At 53.6% G+C, this 23,999-nt stretch overlaps 1 protein-coding gene across 3 annotated transcripts; it reads left to right on the forward strand.

Moving 5' to 3' along the window:
• Positions 1 to 1,011: 1,011 nt before the first annotated feature.
• On the forward strand, positions 1,012 to 23,566 carry PDGFB (platelet derived growth factor subunit B). Of its 3 annotated transcripts, none has more exons than XM_072846280.1 (8): positions 1,012 to 1,059; positions 6,649 to 7,091; positions 13,721 to 13,817; positions 17,024 to 17,107; positions 17,604 to 17,809; positions 19,532 to 19,673; positions 20,082 to 20,251; positions 21,486 to 23,566. In XM_072846280.1, the coding sequence occupies exons 2-7, from the start codon at positions 6,936 to 6,938 to the stop codon at positions 20,216 to 20,218; spliced, it is 822 nt and encodes a 273-aa protein (XP_072702381.1). In that variant the 5' UTR covers positions 1,012 to 1,059; positions 6,649 to 6,935; the 3' UTR covers positions 20,219 to 20,251; positions 21,486 to 23,566. The 3 variants fall into 3 exon arrangements, with proteins under 3 accessions (XP_072702381.1, XP_072702549.1, XP_072702465.1); XM_072846448.1 differs by having other exon boundaries at positions 20,082 to 20,247; XM_072846364.1 differs by lacking the exon at positions 1,012 to 1,059 and having other exon boundaries at positions 6,240 to 7,091.
• Positions 23,567 to 23,999: the final 433 nt, after the last annotated feature.

Below are 23,999 nucleotides of genomic sequence, written 5' to 3' on the forward strand. Positions count from 1 at the left end.
GGTCGGTCTGGCGTGGGCGAGAGGTGCATGTCCCACTGCTGCAAATGGCCTTGGGACAGGGTGGTGGGTGAGCGTCTCTGCGCAGCCCTGCTACCTGCGAGGCAGAGCTCGGGGCTGCCCTCAACCCCGTGCACCCACCGCCATCTGTGGTCAAGGCGGCGGTGAGGACAGGCACGAGGGCCCCTCGGCGAGCGCCCGTGACCCGCGAGCGGTGCCTTTGCTTTGGGGCAGGTCCCCATGCCAGCGGGGCGTCAGACACAGGGTGTGTAGGATAAATACACACCCGCTCTATACGTCTCATTGCCTTTCCGGCATCACAGCTCAAAGTCTATTTTTAAACTCCCTCCTTTATTACACAGGCCAGCAGATAGCGACGGCCTGCCTCCCGCCATGCCAGGGGTGCTGCTCTCCCACGCGCCCCGGGGAGCAGGGTGTCCTCCGCACCGCGCGGGGCGACCCTGCCCGGGGACGGGGACGGGGCACAGGGTGGGCTACGGGCACGAACCCGCTCGTCTCCCCCATCACAGGCTCGAGCCAACTGGGGTGCCCGGCTGCATTTGTGCTGTTGTGAACCAGCTGCTGGCTATGCCGGCACAAGGGTGCTGCAGGGTGTTTCGTCCCGCTGTATCAATGGGATGTCAGTTTTGCTCGGGGCCCATGGCTTACAGGAGGTAAATGAGCTGAGGGTTGGGCACAACATCACCAAATCAGCCTGCCGCTGGCGTCGGCGCAACCGAATTGGCGCGGGCGGGAGGACCAGCTCTCATGGGTAGCACACACGGGGCTTTCTGCCTCGGCCAATGCCCTGACCCCCGGCAAGCAGCATTTAGAGTGGGTTTTGCTCTGTGATGTGAGCAGCAATAGCAGGTGTGGGGGGGAGGGAGAGCTGCTTGCTTTTGGTTTTCGACCCTCGTCTTCATTTCAGATCATGAGTCATGTTACGTTCTGAGCTGAGTAACTGCTGGGGCTATTTTTACTCCAGCTCAGCAAGCTTCCTTCTCACTGCTGCCACCGCCACTGCCGCTCGCTGCGGACCCAGGGGCAAAGGATGAGGAGACGGTGAGTGGCAGAGGCCAAGGGCAGGGGAAGCGGTGTTTGGGGTGGTGTCAGTGGAAAGGGGGACTGCTGCCCACCTAATCAATTTGGAAACAAAAATAGTATATGCCTCTTGAAAAACAACAGATGACCTGCGATGTGTGGTGTATTCGCACACACACATAGGTATATATTTATTATACTGGGAGAGGGGAAGGGGGGAGGGAGAGAAATTCCTTTCGAGTGCTATTCACCAGTCTGGAAAAATAAAGAAGGAAAGCAGAACATTTTTTCCTTTCATCAAAACAGGAAAGAGAGGGGGAATGGGGTGGGGAGCAGATCCATAGACATAATGGATGGTTGCCAGAGTAAGGAAATTGTTCCCTTCTACCCTAAACTTGGGGGTTGGGGGGGGAAGAAATACACAGTAGCGTGAGCAGGGAAGGCTGCATCCCCTCCTCCCCACCTGGCATAGGAACGTGTATGCACACGGGAAAGCGCTGGGAAATCAGTCCCCCAAGCTTTGTCTTCTCTCTTTGAATCCTGCTTGAGCTGCACATCTGCAGAGATGTGAAATGCCTTTGCCTTCTCCTTTACCCCAAAGCGCGGGGCAGCAAGCTGCGGCCGGCCCGAGCCCTCTCGCTCTCTGCCGTTGTCAGGGGCCGTGCTCTGCCCTCTGCATGCGTCTGTGCGCTTGTCCCCCTTCCCCATCCTCTCCTCTCTGCCAGGTTTCTGCCAGGAATGGGTGAGATGAAGGAGGTGGTGAGGGGCAGGGGGAATCCCTCTGCAGGGGAGAGACAGGCAGAAAGGGGGTTCCCGGAGGAAGCCTGGCAGGTCCCATCAAATGCCTGCTCGCCAGGTGACACTTTCCCTTTCTCCTGGAGCCAGTTGCTCTGTGAGGGCTTTACTCATCCTTGGAAAGCATTTTTCCTGCCAGCGCCAGGGGCAAGAAGGAGAATTATGCAAGCCCTGGGCACCCCGAGGCTCTGCCTTTCTCCAGCACCAAATATAAACACCAGGCTCCCTGCCTGTCTTTGTCTCCTTCCTTTGGTCTCGCTTCTCCTTTCCTCCTTTCTTCCTCCGTTAGACCTAACTCAGTCATTAGGAAGTTGGGGCAGCTCCCGTGGCCGCAGCCTCTGGGGCAAATGGTGTAAACAGTGGCGTAAGCTACGTACGATGACTCTGTTCTGATTGCTTGGATTGGGATAAACCTCATGCAACCGGGCGATGTGGTGTAAAAACGATGTGCCGTAAAACCAATGTGCCCACAGAACAGGCCTCCTGGTGTAAACTAGGCATAAAATTTACTCTAGGTGCTTCATTTCAGTGTCACGGCTGCTCCCCTCCATTGACGGCTGCAGCAGCCCCGCGGAGTAGGCGTAGGGATTGCTCATCGTTCTCCTGAACTTAGAGACCGGAGCAGGAGCAACACCTAAGTTAGATACCTTGAGTGGGCGGGCTGACTACACGTTGGCTGTCAACACCTCCTAATTTCTTTCCATTGATTGTTTTTCAAAATAGGACTCATCATGGAGAGGCTGAGACATCTCAGCTGTTCAGACTGTGTCTTGCTTTCCATTGTAAGCCCTGTTTTTCTTCCTGCTCTTTCACAATTCTCTCCCCCCTTTAAAAAATTAAAAAAAAAAAAAAAAAGAAGGTATCACCCCTCACATCGTGCCTCTGTGGATGGGGGCTAGTAGATCATTTTTTCCAATGACATGAGATGAGGGGAGAGCAGCCTTGCAGCAAGGAACTGCCTGTGGTCCTCGGACACGTGTTGCCCTCCTCCCTAGTGATAAGAAAATAACCGAGGAGATGAGTTCAGCTGTTCGCAGGTTAGAAAGCTGTAGTGGTGGTGAAAGTGTTTTAATAAGAAACCCTGCTACAGGCTCTTATGAAATCTCTGTTTTTGTTGCGGTTTGTCTGCAGGGCCATTGCCAGCTAGCACAGTTGCGACCGGACCGTGTCAAGTCGTGATGCTCTAATGGGATATTTTTATGGTCCAGCCGCTTCATGTAGCCTCGAAATATCTTCCCACCGTATGCAATGGTGGTTTCAAACTCTTGTCCTGTGAATTCTGAGACACCGATATGCAATGGTGGTTCCAAACTCTTGTCCTGTGACATCTGGGACACCAACAGCCCTGCAGGCCTCCATGCCCACCCCACGGGCCAGGTGGGGGGAAGACAGAGTCATCCGCATTAGGTTTAGGGGTTCGTGGGATAAATGACAAGCTAATTTCACAAAAGCAAGACAATCAAAGGAGCACCCGCCCGGCTCATGGCACAGCAGTTTTAAGTGCACGCGCCCCTGTTGAACTCAATGCCAATGAGACTGGCCCAGCCTTTAGTGAGTCTAAAGACCTCACTAGAGAAAAATCTGTCCCTGTCTTAAAAGCAGAAAGGGTAAGGAAAAGCGACTGAAGCCTGAGCGGCTTGAATATCATTTTGCTCTAGTCCCAGGCAGGGTCATAGGTAGGTGATTAGTCAAATTCCAAACATCCTCTTCCTTGCCGTCTGGAGGTTCAACAGGGATTAGCTTTTTGTTTCTGATCTCGAGCTTCTAAAAACTGCCCGGCATCATCCACATGAAAATAAATAACTCTACTTCTATCCCCGCTCACATGTAATGTAGCCGGATATTTAAAAAAAAAAAACAACGCACCACACATAGCCCCCCAAAACCAGGCCCTGCAGCAGCTCTTGTGGCTACCAAGCAAGAAATTTGCAGCAGTCCCTGCTAGCTTACTGCTGAGTCCTTCTCCTCTCTGGCGGCGATATCTCTCCCTGCTGAGGAGTTTAATCAACCCTCCCACACGCAGGCTGTTCTGTCCTGGCCAGGCAGCCGCTGCGGTGCAGGGGACCCCCTACACAGCTTCAACAAGGTGGCGTGAAGGTGGTGGAGCCACGCCAGGTTATTCGAGGGCAGAGATCCTCAAAGGGCACCTGAGCCTCCATTTACCCCTTATGAACTTAAAACACATAATGGGGTCACAGACATTTGGGACCTAGCTGCCCTCAGCTCCCTCTACACACATAGAAGGATGTCCAGAAGCTGGTTTGGCCATCCCAAATCCTCAGCTTTCCCCCCGCTGACTGCCAAGGAGCCCAGGGCTATGGCGTTCCTTTGGCCAGTGCCATCTGGAGCAAGGTGAGATGGACCCAGGCCCTTTTAATACCTTTTTTTGGAGCCTCCTACAGATTTCAGAAGGCGTTTCAGTGCCCAGGTAGACGTTAGGGGAGTAGCTCCACCCTGCCGGGGGGTCGGAGACAAATTGTCATCACGTGAAATGGCTGGTATGCTGCTGGCAGGCCAGGATGGAGAATGAGGAGAATTCTAAGAGCGTCCTGAGGAATTTGGGGTGGGACGGGGCTAGCATGGCTGGAGCATCTAAGGTAAAGTCCTGTTAAGGTCTCTGGTGGTGGAAACGAGCAAAGGTATGCATTGCATTTCCACTTCCTCCCACTTGAGCTCCAAAATTGGGACTGAGCCACTTCAGACTCGGTTTGAGGGACTCCCAGGACACTCTTTATCTCTGCACTCATGCACCTCAGATGGCCCAGGCTTTGGAGCTGGCATGGCTCTGACAAACTCCCCGCCTGTGGGGAAATCTGTCCCCTCTTCTTCTGGGTCAGGGTGAAGTGCGGTGATCCCTTGCGACCCAAGAGCATCTTGACATGCTGCCCTACCACAGGACCTTTCATTTTGTGTTTGAGTTACCTGTCTCTGCAATGGGAGAAGCAGAGAAGCTATGTTATTTTAAGAAAGCTATGGAGGACCCCCAGTCCTCCTTGTGTCCCTGTGCTTCCTGACCAACATGCACATCCGTGAGATCAAAGTCAGGTTCAGGGGTGTAGCTAGCCAAGCTGGGAGGTGTTGTCAGATGCCTACAACAGAAGAGCATTTGGTGGGCTGCCTGCTGCTCAGTTCTGGTAGCTGGTCCTCGTACCCGGACACTTTGGATGGTGCATACGTGAGTGCTGGTGCGAGACCGTGTGTTTTAGAGAGGGTTGGCTGCATGAGACTTGCAGGCACCTAGACAGTCTAAGGGAGCATGTGTGATGCTGTGAGATGAGGCCACTGGTATGCTGGTGGGTGTATGTATGTGAGAAAGGAAGAGAGAGGGGGAGAGTGAAGGAGAACACATGGATGCCCAGGGATGTGTGAATGAGACAAAAATTGCACGTAGCTCTGCATGCGAGCAGCTCGAATAGAAGTGTGTGCGTAGCATAGGAAAAGCAGGGAAGATGCTTGGGATTCAGAGCGAACGCCTGCTGAGTGCCTGCGGTGCATGACGGTGCAGGAATGTGTCGATGGATACGAGCCTGCACAAAGATGGTGCAGAAACCCCTCCTGGTCGTGCCTGGAGTGTGCTTTGCGAGTGTGCAACTCCGCACCGGGAGATCGCTCGTACATACATGAGAGGGCGTGCGTATGGGTGTTTTTTCAATAGGATATGACTCTTTCTTGAACTCACCTGTTAGCAGCCTTCCCCTCCCCATCCCTCTCCCCCCCCAGCAAATATCTGCTTGCTTAATTTCCCTTCAGATGTTTATTACATCGTGGAGATAATCATGCAGTAAAATACCTCCCAGTGCCACGAGCAACACCAGATTGTCTTGTAGCAACGTTTAAATTTCTCTGGCTTTTTTTTTCCTGTGCACAAAGAGATGTAAGATATTAAAGCCGTCTCTCTCCCCGGAGCTAGTGGTGTAGCAGGGCAGGGAAGAAGGCGAGTGGAGCTTAGAGAAATGGGCTCCACACTGCAACAGCGAGAACCCGGGGCCAAAAAAATAACAAACTACCATGCCGGGAACTCCTCTCTTATCTCTTGCCGAGGAGGAAGGAATTTCTGTCCCCATTCCCTCATGCGATATTAAAGCCACATTATTCGGGTTATTACAGAATTAGTCATTTTTAATTAATTTATCATTTAAATTAGCACACTTTTTATTTTGTCAGCAATGGACTGCTACTCCCTCACTATTTTTCACCTTGATACCCAGCCAAGAGGAGGATGGCAAGTTATGCTCCACCCATCTCCTCTCCTTTATAAAAGGAGCAGCCCCGAGTGCCAGTTTAGTCTCTCAGGCAGCTCGCAGACTAAAATAAAGACCCATCGGCTCGCTCGCCTCCCCTTCAATTTTACCTTTTCTGCTTTTTTTTTGGTTGTTGTTGTTTCTTGTTGCAACAGAGCGCGGGAGGCAGTAGCGGCTCCGCTCTGAGGCTTGTCGAGGCTCAGCGCACGCACGCACGCACACACACGCAACCCAGAGCGAAAACATTTGCTCTCACCTGTCTCCAAACCCAAAGCAAACCTCACGTCCAAGCAAACCGCCAACACTTCGAACGAGAAGGCACCCAAGCCAGAATCTAATGTAAGGGGAAGAAATTCAATGTGCAGTAGCAACTTTTTGCTAAAAAGCAAGAGGGCGTAAGGAAGAAAAGGAGCATTTTAAGAAAATGACACCTTAAGGAAGATTTTATTTTTGGATTTCATACCAAACTTCGGAAAAGTTTTTTTCTATTACTATTATTTTGTGCATCTTTTTCTAAGAACATTAAGTCGTTGCTACCTGTATGTAACCTCTTTTACATATGTATTTTAAAAAGGAAGAAAATCAAGAGGAAAAATAGCATGTGGACCACCTAGCAAAAGGCGATACTGAAGCATCCCTTGCGGCGAGGGGGACGCAGACTCTGGATGCGTATAATTTCGAGGGACTGCATTTTTTTTCCACTGGGCTTATGAGATAGCACAGAGGCAGGCGAGTCACCGAGAATTACTGCTGTCTCCCCTCTCCACCACCACCACCACCTCCTCTCTCTTCCACGGGCTCCTGCAACTCTCCCACCAGCAGCCCGGCTCGGAGGGGAAATGGGAACGCGCGGCGCCCTCCATGCCTGAGGCCGGGCGGCCGCGGGGCTGTCTGCGGGAAGCGCTTCCCTCCCGGGGCTCGCCGTCCATGTGCCCGCAGCCGGCGGGGCCTGAAGTCGGGATGAATTTCGGCGTGGTCTTCGCGTTCATCCTCTCCCTGCCCCTGGCCCGCCTGGAGGTGAGTTTCCGTCGCCGGCAGCGGGCGGTGCTACCGAGCTGGGAGCCCCGGAGGGGGGAGACCGGCGGCGGCGCCTCTCGCCCCGCAGGTGCGGCGGGCTGAAGCCCGGGGGTGGCCGGGGGGGAAGCGGAGCTGCGCGGCGGGGGCGAGGAGCCCGGGGCGGGCGGCGGCTTTCCTGCCCCTGTCTGAGGGAACGGCTCCGCAGGGGCGCGGGCGCGCTAATGGCGGGCAGAGCCGGCCGCCCCCGGCCCTGAGGGGGAGCGACCGCGGGGACCGGTTTCCCGCCTCCGGCGGGGGCTGTCCCCCCTCAGGAGGGGGCGCCTCCCCTCAGGACGGGCCCCGCCAGGGACGCTTCGCCTGCAAAGAAACCCACCCCCGTGTATGTCCCAGGCTGGAGTCAGCGCCAGGCTGCTGGGGAAGGGGGGACCGGGCTGAAGCGGTCCCTGGTTAATGCGGGAGCCGGGGTGCTGCTGGGGAGCCCCGGGGAGCCCGCAGGCTCCTGCCCCGCGGCAGCTTCGCCCTGCGGCTGTCACCCCGGGGCGCGGTGCCAGCCGGCAGCTCCGCCGAGCCTCTCGCCCCCTCCGGTTATTCTGGCATCGCGGCGGCGTGCAGGAGGCAGCGACCGAGGCCTGGTTGCCACCTCCAGAATAACGCACAGCATGAACCCAACCTGGCATCGCCAAGGGCCGATTGAGAAAGGGCGGGGGGGCTTTGAAAGGGGCGAGGAAGGGGACAGCGTGGCTAGAGACACTGACACCGGGGCGGCACGGTAATTCAGTAAGGTGTGTGTCTAGCTGGGGCCATGGGAAGAGGCAGGAGATGAGTGTCTCTGCTGCGCTGGCATGGTCACACAAGCATCTTGTCCTGCAGCCCTCCTGCATGCTCTGCTCAGGAGGAAGCCAGGCACAGGGTGGGGGCCAGGTGGTGGCTTTGGCTGATGAACGTACACCCCAACCCTCTTCGGTTTCCCTACGTGGAAATCAAAGCCTCACCCCGAGCCGTGGTCGAGAAAGAGGAGCCCCAGGACCCCAAATCCTTTGACCTCTGCTGCCGCGTTTCATCGTCCGATCGCATGCAGATTGAGGGGACCAGAAAGCCCCTAACATTTACGCACAGCGCTCAGTTCCCACTTCAGCTCTACCCGAGGTGGCAAATCCATGGGTTGGATCTGCAGCTTCAGGGTTGTCAAGGGCAGGAAATATCCTTCCACAAAAACTTTCCTCCCTTTGCATAATTTATTTCTTTTCCTTCCTCATTTTCAGGCAGCCCCTCTTGTGGGCGGCAGGGAAGGGGTTGGGTGTGAAGCATCGCATCACCTCCTTATGGGCCCATTTTGCCCTTGCCCAAGCCGCAAAGGGAAGCAGTTAGAGCTGTGGGCTGCCCAGTGGTTATGTTTGTTTTGGGCAGAGGATGGTATTTCCTCTGTGGGTGGCTCAGATCTCTTTCTCCCATGCAACATGAAACATCAGTATGGTTGGCGCTGGGAAAGGGTGAAAATGGAAGTGTCTGATCCCAGGGGGCTGTTACTCTGCACTGTAATCATGTTAAAAGACTGCACATGACAGCCTAGCAGGGTTAGAGTTTGGGAATTCCAGCTCTAGGTTTCTTAGGAGGAATCATGATATTCATAATTTTATGACCAGAGAACCTAGAAGGTTTCTGCTTGGGTAGATGCTTCTGCCTACAGCCAGTCCCCACATCTACTATGAGGGCAGCGTGTTGCACCTCTGCACCAGGCACATACAACATGACTCCTACCAGGCTGCTGAACCATAGTCATCCTCTGAATGGGGCTTGCACCTCCTCCCCAGCCCTGCTGGAGAAAGTGCACAAGGAACAGTAGCTCCCCCTGATCAGCAGAGGCCTGAGCCAGGAGATGGAGCCTCCTGAGTCCCTCTCCCTCTTCGATCACACCCATCTGGAGCTGGAGGGCCCTGGAGCTCTTCCAGTGGGAGGGAGTACGAGCCTCAGCGGAAAGGTATTTGCCAGTTGGGAAGTGAGGATGCTAAACTGATTTGCATTTGCCCTGCGGGCTGTAATAGTTGCCTTGCAACATTTACAGAGATGGGCTGAGCCCGGCATGGTTGTGCTGGGGTGAAGCCCCACTGGCAGGGCTTTCTGGAATTCCCAAGGAATGGGGTGCAGCCGGGCGCTTGCTTATAGCCTCGGCCCAGCTCCCCATCGCATCTTCCTGGTGCAAGGCTCCGGGGCTCTTCCTGAGTCTTCCTAGCATGAGGCTGTGACAAGGACAAAGCAGTGGAAGCCGGGATGGATGACATGTCTGGGGTGAGCTCATGGAAGGAGCTGGGCTAGTGGTCTCTGCCTCCCTCTCACCGTCAGCTGATGCACAGCAGCAGGAGAGAATGTCAGTGGTTCCTGCCCTGTTTCCAGTGCTGCCGGTATGCAACCAGCCCCGGGGGTGGAAATGCCTCCAGCCCTCACAGGAGAGGTGTGGGGGGAGCGTAGAGGAGCAGGGTGGAGCAGTGGAGTCCCCTTTGAAATGGGAAAAGGGTGGGTAGGTCTGGCTGTATTTTAGGAACGTGGGCTAGATCAAACGTTAAGTTTGATTCTTTTAAGGGAGGAAAATGTAAGCTGCTGTCCCACGTGGAAGGGGCTCGTGTGAGGAGGGTTGTGCCTGCTGTGGGGAGAGGCATGCGTGGTCCTCCAGCAGGCAGATGTTGGGGTCTGCCTGTAGCCAGGAGTGGTGCTGGAAGGGTGGAAGCCCTGTGCCAGGGGAGCAAGAGGGTGGCAGGTGCTGCCGGTCTTGCTCTCTGCCAGAGAATGTGGTGGAGTCTCCCCTCGGGGTCCTCACGTCAGCTTCAGAGGGAAGCAAAAAATGCTGTTTGTTTGGGGTTTTTTGCCTGGCTAATCACTCGAGACCCTGCTGCCAAGATCCCCTGCCGCAGTCAGTGTGGAGGTGCTTGGGAAAGTCCTTTCCTGGGCAGAGGAGTAGATAACTGGGTACTTCCCTGCCCTGGACTGGTGCTGCTGCTACCCTTCTCTCCTTCCATGTGCAGTCACACGTGGGTGTGTAGACACACCACCTCAAAAAAGAGGACTGGAGGAGTCCTCAGCTTGGGAGTATCCTTGGCTGGTTTCTTTGAGCCCTGAGGGTCTGCTTTCCCTGCCAGTTGCACAATCCTTGCTCCCTCCTCCTCTGTATCTGCTGTGCTACCAAGAGAGACACACCTTTGGGCAAGACTCTGCAACCCTTGCCTGTGAATAGCTGGAGGGAGGACGGGAGCACAGCCCTGCATATCCCCTTCGCCACCTCGGCAGCGGCTGATCGCGAGGGGACCTTTCAGCATCCCTGGTGCTCAAAAGCATATGGTGGGAGAAAGCTCCAGAGGCAGGGGGTGGTGAGGTTAGGGAGGAGGCTGATTTTGGGAGAGCGTGTGTGTGGGAAGCAGGGATGGGGGAATGTCCTGTTTGCAGGGCATTGCTGCACGTGCATCGGTTTGCAGCAGCCAAACTGCGCTGCTGACATCGGGGAGGAGGGAGACAAAGCTGATGCACCGAGAGGCCCCGGCGTCACAGCTGCGGCGCAGAGTGGCTGCCGGGCAGGCAGGGACCCTGCCCAGGTGCTCTGCTGCCTTGTGTCGGGTATGCCGTGGCTCTTGCACAAGCGCCAGCATCCGGGAGAAGGGGAGGGGACGTCCCTGCCAGGGGACTGGCAGAGTGGGGGGTGCCCCTGCGGTTCAGGGGAGAGCCAGGCACTGGGGGCAGAGGGAGGGAGGGCAGAACAAACTTACTTTCTTCTAGGAATTCAGGGCCTCGCAGGAATACAAGGCCAGGCCTTGGGGCGCTTGACAGCCAGCCAGGAGTCCATTGAGACAAAAGTCTTCTTTGATCTGCCGCACAGTTAAAAAAGGAGATTGTTAACCTGTGTTAGACAAATAGCCCCAGAGGAGCTGCTATGCAGGAAAAGCACTAGCTGCTTGGGCTGGTCTGTTGGGTATCCCACCTGCAATGCTCCTCCACCTTCTGACCCCATGGGATCAGGTGGAGGTGGCTGATGGACCCCTGCTTCCCTGTGTCCCATCCCCACCAAGTGCCCCAAGCCGGGGTGTGTGCAGTGCCCCAGTCTCAGAGCCTCCCAGGCATAGGGCTGGGATGGGGGGCCAGAGGCATGGCTGTTCCCAATCACAGACCCCAAAGGGAGCAAGGACAAGCCATACAGCTCAGGTCTGCGTAGCTGCTCTTGGGCACGGTTCTGCAGCACTAGAGGAATGCAAGGAGCTTCACGGGCTTGCGGTTGTCACTGGCAGAGCTGCCTCACAAACCCCGGGGAGGAGGACAGGATTATGAGACATGTGGGCTGGTGATACGCCGTAGCCATGCTGATAGTATCTGCAAGAAGAAAAAATTGGCACCTCAAACTGCTGCTGTGAGGAGGGAGTGGAGCTTATTTCTACAGGCAGTCCCCAGCAATCCGGCTCCTGAGGGCCTGCATTTGCAATCCCTGATTCATATCTGTTCCCCCTGCTCAGTTAGCAAGGTGACACCTCCCAGCTCTCTTCCAAAGTCACCAAGTCTCGTAACACCTGCCCACACTCTTCCCCAGCGAGTGCCGGAGTTTAAAATAAAGTTCCATTTCCTACATGTATTAAGTGTCAGGAAGGACCAGGGGTATCCGTGCACAGCAGCATTCGTACACAAATGCATTTGGCTGACAGGTGCAAACATTAAAAAGCCTGTAATTTCACCGCCCAGAGCTGAGCTCTGGCTGCAAGTACTGGGAATTGCAAATGATCCCTTTTCCAGTAAACGTGTGTGGCGCAAGGCAGGGAAGCACTGCAGAGCCTCTCTGGCACTGGACTGTTGGTCCCACTCTTCCTCACGCAGCAGGAGTTGTCAGAAGGCATCTTCATTTCGCAGCTATTCAGTGATCCCTGAATTATACAAGTCTCTCTCTCGCTGTGCATTCATCACTGATGCTGCTTCCCTCTCCCTTGGAGACTGAGGAAGTAATGCCTGGGGATGTAAAATCTGCTTTTCGCTGCAGGCAGACAGCCAGATCTGTGGTGAGATGTGACAGTGACAGGGACGGAGCGGGGCAGAGAGGCTCGATCTGACTCAAGCTCTCTGGTGGATCTGGCTGCAGAGGTTTAAGACGCTAGTGTTGTCTGCTCTGCAGCTATCCCAGGAGGTTTCTGCCCTGTGACTTGGGCTGCAGCAGCCTTCAAACCACCACGTCCTAGTTTAAGTTATAGTATTAGAGGGTGGGCTAGCAGGGCTGAGGAGGGAGCACTCCTATTGCCCTGTTAGTAGAGGCAAAGGGCTGGTGGCCAAGGGACAGGCACGTGTGGGAGGGTGCCAGGCTCAAGCAGCCATGCAAAAGTGGCTGCAGGTTTGGGCTAAAGCCCTCAGGGTTTAAAAGCCAACGTTTAACCACCTGCCTGGTGGTTTTCCTCAACTCCAAGTGGAAGGAAAATGTTCTGCGCTGAATGCAGGCAGGGAGGGAATAGCTGTACACTAGAAGGACCACACACATGCCACCAACTGCCCATAAAAACCCACACGAAAATCCCTGCGTTTCGCAAGCACATGAGCCAAGTTCTCCTCTCAGTTACAGGGGCATGTGTAGGGCTGCGGCTCAGATGGCATCCAGCACCCGGCTGAAAGAGCAGCTTTTCTGCATGAGTAGCCCTGAATGAAGAGAGCTAGGAGCTAAGCAAACACTTTGGCCAGTACTTTCCTTCGTCTCTTTTTCTAGTCTTTCGGAAGTATGTTTTAATCAGTGCTTGCTTTCCCACACCGCTCCTTTGTAGTCTTGTTAAGTGCTGTCACTGGGGCCCATTCAAGCCTGCTGCCAGAGTAAAATTCCCAAGAGATTGATGGCGTTGCACCTGCCTGCACAAACCCTGAATTTGGCCCATCGTCTGATGTCTATAAACCTGCTTACTTAAGGTTTTTTGGCACTGGCATGCAATGACATCCAAACTCCCATGTGTTTCTTCATCCAAATCAGCTCCTCAGCCCACCGCCTCGAACAGCCTTTCATGTCCTCCCTGCAGCATTTGTGGTTTCACCGCGGGCTCATGCTGGAGCAGCCTCAGCTGCGAAGGTTAATCTTCCTCTCCAACCCCCACCTTTTTTTTTTTTTAAAGAGTATGCAAATGATGTATATTATTGGGCCTCTGTGGTTTGAAAACACACGCGCACGCACACGCACATACACACAATATCTGACAAAGCCCGTGAGGGAGTTTCATAACAGAGGGAAATATTGGGAAGGCTTTATCTGATAGCGTAAGGGAAGTCTGTTAAAACGCCTTTACTGCAGGCAGCAGGAATCAGAGGCCACCTGGAGAAGTCATACAGCACCGGAGAAGGAAGCCTTGCTGGTTGCTTGCATCGTTGTCGGGGCTCTGCTGCGCAGCCTGGGGATTTTTTGGCTTTTTCAGTCTCCCAACTGCTTTGTGAGAGGCAGCGAGAGGGGCTCTCTCGCTTTTGCTCAGGTTTCAGGCTCGTGCCTTCATGAGGGCATGTCTTTGTGTTTCGCTGGTTCTGTCGTGCCTCCTCCATGCTCCTTCGATTCCCCCCACTCCTGCTCTGTGACGCAGTCAGTATTTGCAGATCACGTCTCTAATACTTGTTTCTCCCCTTTTCTTTTTGTCATCTGGCAGGGGGACCCCATACCCGAAGACATTTATGAGATTTTGGGTGGCAGCTCAGTGCGCTCCATCAGCGACCTCCAGCGTGCGCTGCGGATAGACTCCGTAGGTAAATCTCCTCTTCACCAAACACTCCTCTATTTTTTCTTAACTCTTTGTGGTGGAGGGAGGGGATATTCTGTTTTCCAGCAGGCACACTATCAACAGACCTCCCTATAAATATAGGAACCATTCAGGAGCCAAGGCCTGGCTATTTACACACCTAGCCCCCCTGAAACCTGTGGGAGTTAGGCAACTAGATGCCTTTTAGATCTCCTCCTAACTGCCTGGTCTATCAAGGGACACTGGCTTCCAAAAATGATAGGAGATGGGCAAGATGAGTGCAAGGAACTGAGGTCAGCGCTTTTCACCCAGGGAGATGCAGAGGCAGCAAGGCTTGAATTGGCCAAGGATCAGTTTAGGAGGTGGACAAATGGAAGGTGGAAATAGGGTGACAGAGGAGGAAAGGACTGAGTAGGTTCTCAGGTTTAGCAACCACAAAAGGCCACGGGCTCTCAGAGGCTCTTAAGACAGGAGCAGCAGAGCATGTGTCCGTGGGTGAGATATGGGACAGGGGCTAACTCAGGGTAGCATGGCTTCACCTCCTGCCCGTAGATAAGAGCTCCGGGGGCTGCGGTGCCTCGGGGTCACTTGGCCAGGGCTGAGCGCAGGGAGCGGCAGGAGTGGCGAAGCGTGGAGGGGTCGGCACGTGTGGGAATTGGAGCACGCGCCACGGCGGCTGGGCTGGCCCAGGAATTTATTTATAAACGGTCTCTTCAGAGCAAATTCCTTTCTATTCTAACCCTGCTCCCGCCCGTCGTCCCCCGGCCCCCCCAGCTCGCCTTCTCTCTCGTGTTTTGTCTGTTTGGAGCTTTGTAATCCTTGCCGAGACACTATCTACGGGGGAACAGAATTTCCTGCTTTTGTTTCCTATGCCAGTCCAACCACTGGCGCAGTCTCAAAAGCATTCCCGCTGCCTTTCAAAACGGCCCTGGAGGGGCAGGGGGAGGAAAGCGAGGGGGAGGGCACCAGCTGCGTTCAGCTATTGTTTGCCTTAGAAAGAGGCGACGAGGCTCCCCACCACCGCCACAGCCGCTCCCTGCCCTCACCAGTTCCCTCCTCCTTGTCCACGAGCCACACAATGGGGCAACTTCCAAAATTAGCTGTGCTGGATTGTCCCAGGCTGGTCCCCCCGCCCCAACCGTCTTCAGCGCTGACCCAGGGTGTAGAAGGACAACCTGGGGGAGGGAGGGACACAGTTTTCAATAGGAGATTTGTTTCGAGTCAACAGTTGTTGCTATTTTTTTCCCCCTCTCTCTCCTCTCATAAACTCAACCTCTGCGCAAAAGGCAGCCCCCACCCTCATTTGATAAAATGCCAGGCGGCGCAGGATGGAGGGGTGGGGAAGGAGCAGCTGAGAAGATGCGTGCAGTCTGTCATGTCCTGGTGTCTAAGGAACAGATACATCTCTATCGCAGTTACTAACCGCCCTCACGATTAAGAAATAAAATGAGCTTCTCTTGTTGGCTTGAAAAGACCAGGGGTATGGGAGAAGGCTGTAGAGCTTTGAGTCACTGGTTTCACTTCAGGTCCCAGGTGGGAAAGGCTGGTCAGGGAAGCAGAAAATGGTGCTGTGAAGCTGTCTACTTGTTGCACCCTGTGGCTCTCATCTGTTCCCAGGTAGTGACTGAGGGGCATCACCATTTGCTTGCCCTGTGTGGAATTAGTGTACTAGCAAATAAGTGTATTAGCAAAATAATCCAAAAGCGGCTGGGGGTGTTCCCTGTGCTGTCCATGCCCCAGGTATATGTCACAGCTGCTGCCCTTCACTGACTGCACAGGGAGCCAGGATTAGGCAGCTCCAGGAGGCAGATGAGCTGAGATACTGCTCTTCTGACCTTAGACACTACTGTAGACCTTAACTGTGGCTGCCTGCAACACTGGCATGACCATCTCTAAGCCAGTCATCTAGACACCCTCTGTAGCCCCCTGGAGAGCTACATGCCCTTCCAGAGCGTGACCCACCAGTTCTCATTTTGCATGTCTGCCTCAGGGAGAGATGAATGGTGTCCTAGAATTGATCATGCCTCTCCAGCAGCTTTAAAGAGTGTCTGTCTGTCCACCTCACGCGTAGATGTTGACTGCTTAGGCACATGATTCCTGCCTTGTGAATACAGCCTCTGTGCACCCATCCCAAATCCTTCAGCAATGGCTTCAGAGCTAAGCACAGAGCAAAGTCCCCGCTCCCCCTTATAAGAGGGCTGCACTAGAGCAGGACTGAGGAAGAAGGATGGGACATGATAGGTGTGGGAAGTCTGCTCCACCGCACATCTGATAAACAGAGATCTTCCACTGGCCCCAAATTCCCTTTAAGAAAATTGCTCCCTTGATGCTGACGTCCATTCAGCTTCCTTCAGCTGCTAAAGCAGGTCAGAGAAGGAAAGAGCTGTGGCTGGGTGGGAGCTGTCTCCGAGCACGGCCATTGTCCAGAGCTCAGGAGGGGCTGCGTGTTGGAGTGCTCCATGGGGATTATGGGCATTTCTCTATTCAGCGCTTCCTATGGGAAAAAGCAGTGGGGTGGGAGGGAACTGCTCAGGGCTGGCCTGAATGCTATCTGCCTTCCTCTCCCATCGCTGACTGAACTACCTCCAGATCCTGCAGCTTACGTTAGAGCAGTATAGGGGAAAAGTAATTTTAACTTTATTTTTCTGTTCTTCTGTCATAAAACTGACTCTAACCTGGAGCGGCTGTGGTGGGTTGGGAAAGAGAAAGCAAGCACACCACCTCCCACCCATCATTCCCTTCACCTGCCCCCTCACACCCCATCTCTCCCAGTCCCAAGCCATCCCAGCAAGGCACCTCAGTGTTATATACCAAAGTTTCTGCTGGTCCTATCTCGTCTTTGATCCTCCTTGCTTTATCCTGGTCTCAGCCAGCTGATCTGGATCCCTCTCCTACTCCTCTCTGACACCAGAAAGCCCTGCCGTAGGCCTTGTCATTCTTGAGCTGGAGTCTTCCTTTCCTAGACCTGGCTGGGACCTCTCTTTCACGATAGGCTTCTTGCTTTGAACTGCTTAGCCTGAGCAAAGAGCAAACCTAGAGTCTCCATGCCCCAGCACAGCTGTGACCTTGCTGGTGGATTTACACCTAGCGTGATGTACTAGGGCCGTGGCTTATCCCACGTCTCTGCACTTTGCCGGGTGAGCAGAGCACAAGTGCCTGCCATCTTCTCCTGCCTCTGCCTGGTACTATTAGGTCATGTCTTTCCCTTTGCAGAGGAGGATAGCTCGAGCCTGGACCTGAATGCAACTCAGACTGGTCAAAACCCCGTGGCCCTGTCTCGAGACCGACGAAGCCTAGGTGAGTCGGGGGTGTTGCACCTTGTGATTGTTGGAGCACTCACCTGAGCAGCTCTGGCTGGGTGCAGATGCATGTCTGAGATACATGCGTGGGGGTAGAGGTTATAGTGCGTATGGATGTGTAGACAGATGAGAAGGAGGGTCTGGGCCTCATGTAGGAGCTGGGTATTACACCCCAGGAAGGCAGGAGAGGGAGTCTGGAGCTCTGCAAGCTGCTCTGCTTTAAATCCCACTGGTGCTGATTTGCTCTAAAGAAGTGTCATGTCCTGCCTAGGACTGCCGCTACACTGAGAAGCATCATTTGAGTGGGGCCTCCTCCACAGGGCGCGGCTCTGTCCAGGGAGGGAGCTGGAGGGGTGGGAGAAGGAGAAAGAACATGTATGTGTGTGTGTGAGAGCCGCGTGGGGTCTTCCTCTTCCAGTAGAGGTGGTTGCAGCGGGTTGGTAACAGCTGCAAAGCCCGTTTCATTCTCCCCTTCTTCTCTTGGCCCTCTGTAGATGCTCTGGCAGCAGCAGAGCCAGCTGTCCTTGCGGAGTGCAAGACGCGGGCAGTGGTCTTTGAAATCGCCCGCAACATGGTGGACAGCACCAATGCCAACTTTGTGGTGTGGCCACCCTGCGTGGAGGTGCAGCGCTGCTCCGGGTGTTGCAACAACCGCAATGTGCAGTGTCGCCCCATGCAGATTCGCGTCCGGCACGTCCAGGTAAGGGAGACGCCTCCTGCTGCTCCCTCCTCCCACAGCCTACCTCCATCCCTGCCCCCCAAAACCAAAACCACAGTGGGTCTCAGGTGCAAGGCTCACACAGCTGTCTGTTCCCTCGCACCCCCTCTGCAGTCATGTCTTCTGCATTAGCCACACAGTACTGCAGCCTCTGGCACGGGGTGAAGTCCATGCCAGCTGCTGAGAGGGCTGGTGCTGTCCAGCAGCTGGGGACTGTCACCGTAGCAGACCTACAGGGCACCATCCCCAGCTGCAGCTCCATGCCATGGCTATTTCTGTGGCTCGAGGCGGCCTTGTCTGCTGTGTTAGAGAAGAAACAGGACGCTTTCATCATGGGAACTGGTTTTGATGCAAAAAGAGGAGGGCTTGCAGTGTCAGTCTCCATCCCCCTGCTGCTGCTGCAGCTTCTTCCCAAGACACGCACTGGAGCAGCTTCTCCTCTTAGCCCCACGGTTACCTCCTGACCCGCCCCAGCAGCAAGCAGACACCTGATAGCTAACCTCTTGCTCTGATCCTGCCCTCCTCACAGCTACCAGCAATCTCCTCACAGCTTCCTCCCAGACAGCTTGTTTAAAAATAATACTCATCCCGTACTAATCCTCTGCCTGAGCTGTAAGAGACTCCCCCAGGCAGGCGGCAGAGGTTGGCTGGGAGAGGTTGTATTCACGCAGCCCTTTTCATCAGGAAATTCCTTTCTCAGAAAAGCCAGGCTGAATGAGGGAAAAATGGGGGGGAGCAGGAGTTGTTTTTGTGGAAAAAACAAGTGAGAGGTCAAAAGCCAGCCTGAAAAAGTGACCTGGAAATGGTTTCTTTGAGGACAGAGGTCTCTCTATTGTTTGGCTGGAAGTGTTTGTCTAGCGAGCAGCGTGTGGTCTGAAGCGTGTGGAGTGGGCTTTCAAGGAAAGATAAACAGCCTGGCTGCTTCAGCACTGGCTGAGGGATGCTGCTGGGGGCAGTGGGTTTAGAGGAATTCAATCCCAGACGTGCGGCAGAGCAAGTATTTATAGCTTGTGGAGCACTTCAGGGACCGCGGTCGTGTTAGATAAGCTGAGTGGGGTCAGGCCCGGCTGCTCCTGGAGTGGGAGGACACCCTAGAAAGCTCGTGCCCTGTGGTAGGATGTGGAACAGTGAGTCTTCCCTCTGAGTCAGCACTGGTGGAGAGTCCGAGGGAATTTCCAGAGTACCGCCTTTCCCGTGAAACACAGAGCTGAGGGCTTCAGCCCTGCGAGTTATTAAAGAGCTTGAGACAAATTCAGGCAGGCCTCAGCAGAGCTGGTGAAGCTGCATTTGCTTGCATTGGGCCTGAGTTTTTCTCCTTTTGCCCTTCCTGTAGGATCCTGTGGGAATTAGTTCTGGTTGCCCCCAGGTCTCCACCATCACAGCTGTCAGAAACAGGCTAGTGTGTTCTGCACGTCCCATGTTTCTGTCTGTGATCACCCGTCATCCTGCTTAAGCAGCGGCAATAGCTAGGAACGGGGGAAACAACCAGTAACATCCAAACTTGCCTGGTCTAGGTCTGCTCTGCTGGTGTGTGCAGAATTAGCTCCCATATGCACCACCCCTGAATTTGAACCGTGCTCTATAAACTGCCTCCCTGACCCTTTAGGAAGAAAGCCAGTACTGAAGCATACTGACACTGATTATTTTTACAGAGTGGGAGCTACAGCTGTGTTCATCTTTTGCTTGCCTCCCTCTTCCAAATAGGTGAACAAGATTGAATTTGTCCAGAGGAAGCCAAAATTCAAAAAAGTCATTGTGCCTTTGGAGGACCATGTGCAGTGTCGGTGTGAAGCGGTGTCCCGTCAGCCCCCCAGGAACAGCCGGCCAGGGTCACGTGAACAGAGACGTAAGGATCTTGGCATTAGTAGAGTGGAGGGAGGCGTGAGAAGAGAAACTGGGAAGAGAGGAAAGAGCCCTCCGCTGGTTTCAAGCTGCTTAGCTCCAGTGAATCCCATGGGCCTTTGCTGGTTTATACCAGCCGAGGGACCTTTCCCAGGATGTCTGCCTGCCGGCAAGGGGCTGGAACCCAGGGAAATGAAGGAGGGGAAGGTGAGAGGTGAGGGGAAGGGCATCGTGGGAAAAGGGAGAGAGCAGAGACTGTGGAGAACAGATGATGAGGGACAGAATAACAGCAGAAGGGGGCCTTGTGGCCCTCCTGTTGCAGAGCTCTTTGTTGACAGTGTGTGGGGAAAGATATTTCAACATGACCCAGCTGCCCCTCATTGTACAGACACTCTCCCCTCTGTTTTGGCAGGCTCGTCACCGTCGTTCACCACAGCCGCTGTCTCACAGAGGCAGCGAGTACGCCGGCCACCAGTGCAGAAGAGGAAACATAAGAAGTACAAGCACGTCAACGATAAGAAAGTGCTGAAAGAAATCCTCATAGCATAGAAGTGCTGGCAGGGGAGAGAGAGCACAAGGCAGGTAACAGCAAGCTGCTTTTCCAGTCGGGAGAAATGCTCTCCCAGGACACGGTTCTGCCCCAGCACCTCGGACGCTTCCCACAGCACCAGCTGCTCATTCAGTGTGGGGCTACTGCAGGGCCTGGGTGTGATAAAACCAGGGTTGAAGGACGGGGAAGGACTAAGCTGGGACCCAATGCGTGCATCCTATTTATGGCTTTATGGCTCTTCGCAGAGGTGGAAAGATCATGCTGCAACCATACTTGCTCTCAGGCCCTGCCCTCCCTTTTCTCTGCCTCCCTTACAGAGAGTGAGCCTGACTTCTCTCTACACCTAAATCCCCTCAGGGTCCATGTAATTCATCTCTTCTGTGGAGCAACTCCTGTTCTCCTTTCTTTATTGATTCTCCGTTGAAAGCAGATAATTGATGTTGCTCTGGGGATCCCTTTTCCTTTTATTTCATTAGTTGAGTTGGCAGAAAGACTGAAAAGCAGCAACACTTTTGGTTCATTTCTCTCCTAGCTGGAAGCCTGTGTGCATAAGAAAGGTCATACCAGGGGAAAGGACAACTGGAATCTCTGGCAAGAGATCTGGACTTTGTCAGCCCAGGGTCTGATTCTTCTCTCCCTGGCTTGTGTAAACAGGAGTAATTCCCTCATCATCAGAAGAATTTCACTGTTACAGGGGAAAGGAGATAAGCGCTTGTTCCCTGTGAGAGAGGGAAAGGTGCAGAAAAGAAAGAGTAGCCAGGGCACAGACCCGGGGGGGGGCTGAATTTAGAGAGAGGCAGCACAGCCTAACAGGGAAAGCCCTGGCCCGTGACTCAGCAGTTCCAGCTCTGCCGCAGCCCCTTGAACAAGCCTGGGCCGCTCACTTCACATTCACTTCCCCTTGCCGTGGGAGACGGGGACAACGGGCTTCCATTGCGTGGCATTTCAGGAGATGGGGACGAGGGGCGCCAGGCGGTGTCTTGGGATTGGTATTCCCACGCTTAGCACTACAAGGGCTCTGATTATCCCAAGATCCTCCTGGCCAGCCCAAGGTTCCCAGGGTAGAAATGATGCAAACCCATGCAAATCTCAGCTCTGGCTCAGGCTGTCCAGGGGAAAAAATAGAGGAGGTCAAAAGCCCTCCTGGACTTCTAATCTGGCACTTTGACACAAACATTTCCAGAGGAGAAAACGGGAGAGGAGGGGAGTTGCAGGGGCAGAGGGTTACATATTCTAATGCTGTGTCTGTTTTTGTTTCACTTCCAGGTTTATTTAATATATTTGCTGTATTGCCCCCATGGGGTCCTTGGAGTGATATCTTTTCCTCTTTCTCCATCTGCCTCGACGTCTTGATTCAGACGGCAATTGGTGCTTCCCTTTCCATCAGTGGACCTCCTCCCACCAAAGCCTCTCCCTTCTTTCATTTATTAGCATAATTTTAAAGTTTTACACACAAAAAAAAGGACAAACATGGCCTATATGTATATATATATGAGAAAAGAACAAAGTGCAAATAAAACCAGGAACCCCAACAGCCACAACATGCGATGAGGACAGGACGATGCCTTCCCTGCTTCAGAGGACAGAGTGGAAAATGTGAAAAGAAAAGTGGGTCCAATTTCTTCCCAGAGGAGGAGAAAAACAAATGGACAGAGGGCAGAATGGGAATATTCTCCCTTCCCCTCACGTAAGGCTGGGGGTCTGGCTGAGATCAACACTTGCACTGGACCTACATTTTGAAAACGGCATATCTCAGATTGCAAGCGGCAACCTATGATGGAGAATGCACTAAGGACTTTTATCGCCCTACCTGGACAGATAGATATTTTTAATGTGCGTGTGTATATTTTATTTTAAAAAAGAAAAACCAAAACCACTAAGATATACAACATCTCGGGGAACAGAACAAAAAAAAAAAACCAACCAAAACAAAGAAGCCAAATGCATTCCCCCCCACCCTTTCCCCTCCTGCTCCTGGTGCTGACTGGAAGGTGTTTTGATCGTGGGGAAGGAGCAGACAGCGGCAGAACCGTCTCCACGCCCCTGGCCCCTGCCAAGAGGAGCCATCTTTGCACATGCTGGTGGAGAATTCAACTTTCTAGGCTCAGACTCAGATTATTTTTTAAATTCACTCTGTATGTGTGCGCGTGTATATGTGTGTATATATATATATATACGTGTGCGTGCGTGTGTGTGTGTATGTGTATTTATACATACATATATAAATATATATATATATGTTCTTAAATGGATTTCATTCCCCGGTGGCAGGAAGCTCAGAGGCACGTGCATGCATCGGCTTCGTTGGGCTGGCAGAAAAGCACGCTGTTACTGCAACGTGCCTGCGAGGTCTGAGACGGAACAGGCAGAGACATCATCTGATCTCTCTCTGTCTTGTTGCCCTTTTCTCTCACCGTCCACCAACCCCCCCAGCACAACTTCCTTGCAGGAGGCGAAGTGGCACCACAACAAGACCAACAACAGCCAAACTTAGAAGCATGACTTAATCTCAGTGAGCTGTCCTTGCCTGCTCTGTGGTCCTGAAAGCAGAATCATGTCATTCCCCCAAGGTTTTTAACCCCTTCACAGGTGTCCTGCACACCATGCCTCCACTGCTCTCTCCGTGCGAATGTCTCCACATCTCCCATCATTTTCCTCACATTTTCCCTCTCAAATTCCTTCTGGATTTTTGCCCGTTAGATGTTCCCAGCCCACCTAGCTTGGAAGTTGGTCCAAGATGTGGGCAGCTCTGTGCGGGTATAGAGAAAGAAAAGAGGATGGTCTTTGCAGTTGGCAGCAGCCGTCTGAGACAGAAATGAGCTCTTCTAATTGAGGAGGACTCGGAGAACAACTGGAGGGTCAGTTGTAGAGCCCTCCTGGGCCACTGCCTGCTCTGGAGGAGGGAGGACTCCTCTGTGGGCAAGGGCTACTTCTGCACACCCAATACTGTCACCATTAGCAGAAATGTTACATATCATGGGGATTTCCATTGTCACCTCAGAGTCCTGGCCTTGGATTGTGACGTGCTGGGCGCTGCAGAGTTACGCATGAAGAAAATGCCTGCCCAGAGCTAGCGCGGTAGTCCCCTCCTGCCTCCAGCCACTTCTCCCCTCGCACACACACGCACCTCTATTGTGGGGCAAAGCCCCAGAGGGAGCTGGGGGAAGGAGGCGAAGCTGCAACCTGGGAGCTGTTACAAGTTGTGGAGGGACGCAGCCCTTGCCGCCTGCAAGCCCAGAGCACTTCTCGTACCACTGCCAAGGTGGCATGTTGCTCCCTCCCTCCATCCCCAAGCCCTCAAGTCTTAAGGCTTTTTGTTTTCCTGTTCCAAAATCTGTTTCCTTTGGTTTGTAAAGATGGTGAGGTTTTATTTTATTTTAATTTTTTGTTTTTGTTTTTTTAAAAAATGTAAGATTAATTTATACTCAGTACTGTATTTAAAGTTGTAAAAAAAAAAAAGAAAAAAAAGGAAACCAAACCTCTCAAACAACATTTTATCTTTCTTTTACGAGCTGAATGAAATGCAGAGGCCAAACCAGCTCACCATGGGGCAGAGCGGGATTCCCAGGGCCTCCAGTTTCATTTTCAGGACACTTATTCTGAGACTGCAGAGAGAAGCAACCAAAGCTGGGAAAGTCCTGGGAGCCCACGCACAGCCCTGCCCACGGCCAGTGGTGCTGCGCTCCTTCCCACCTGTCGCCCAGCGCTCGGGCTGGTTTGAAATGACTCCAGCGCTGGGGATTTTGTCTCGAAGAGGTCCCCTTCTCCTTAGCTGCTCTG

This window comes from Ciconia boyciana, chromosome 1 (assembly GCF_034638445.1).
Source record: "Ciconia boyciana chromosome 1, ASM3463844v1, whole genome shotgun sequence".
NCBI lineage: Eukaryota > Metazoa > Chordata > Aves > Ciconiiformes > Ciconiidae > Ciconia > Ciconia boyciana.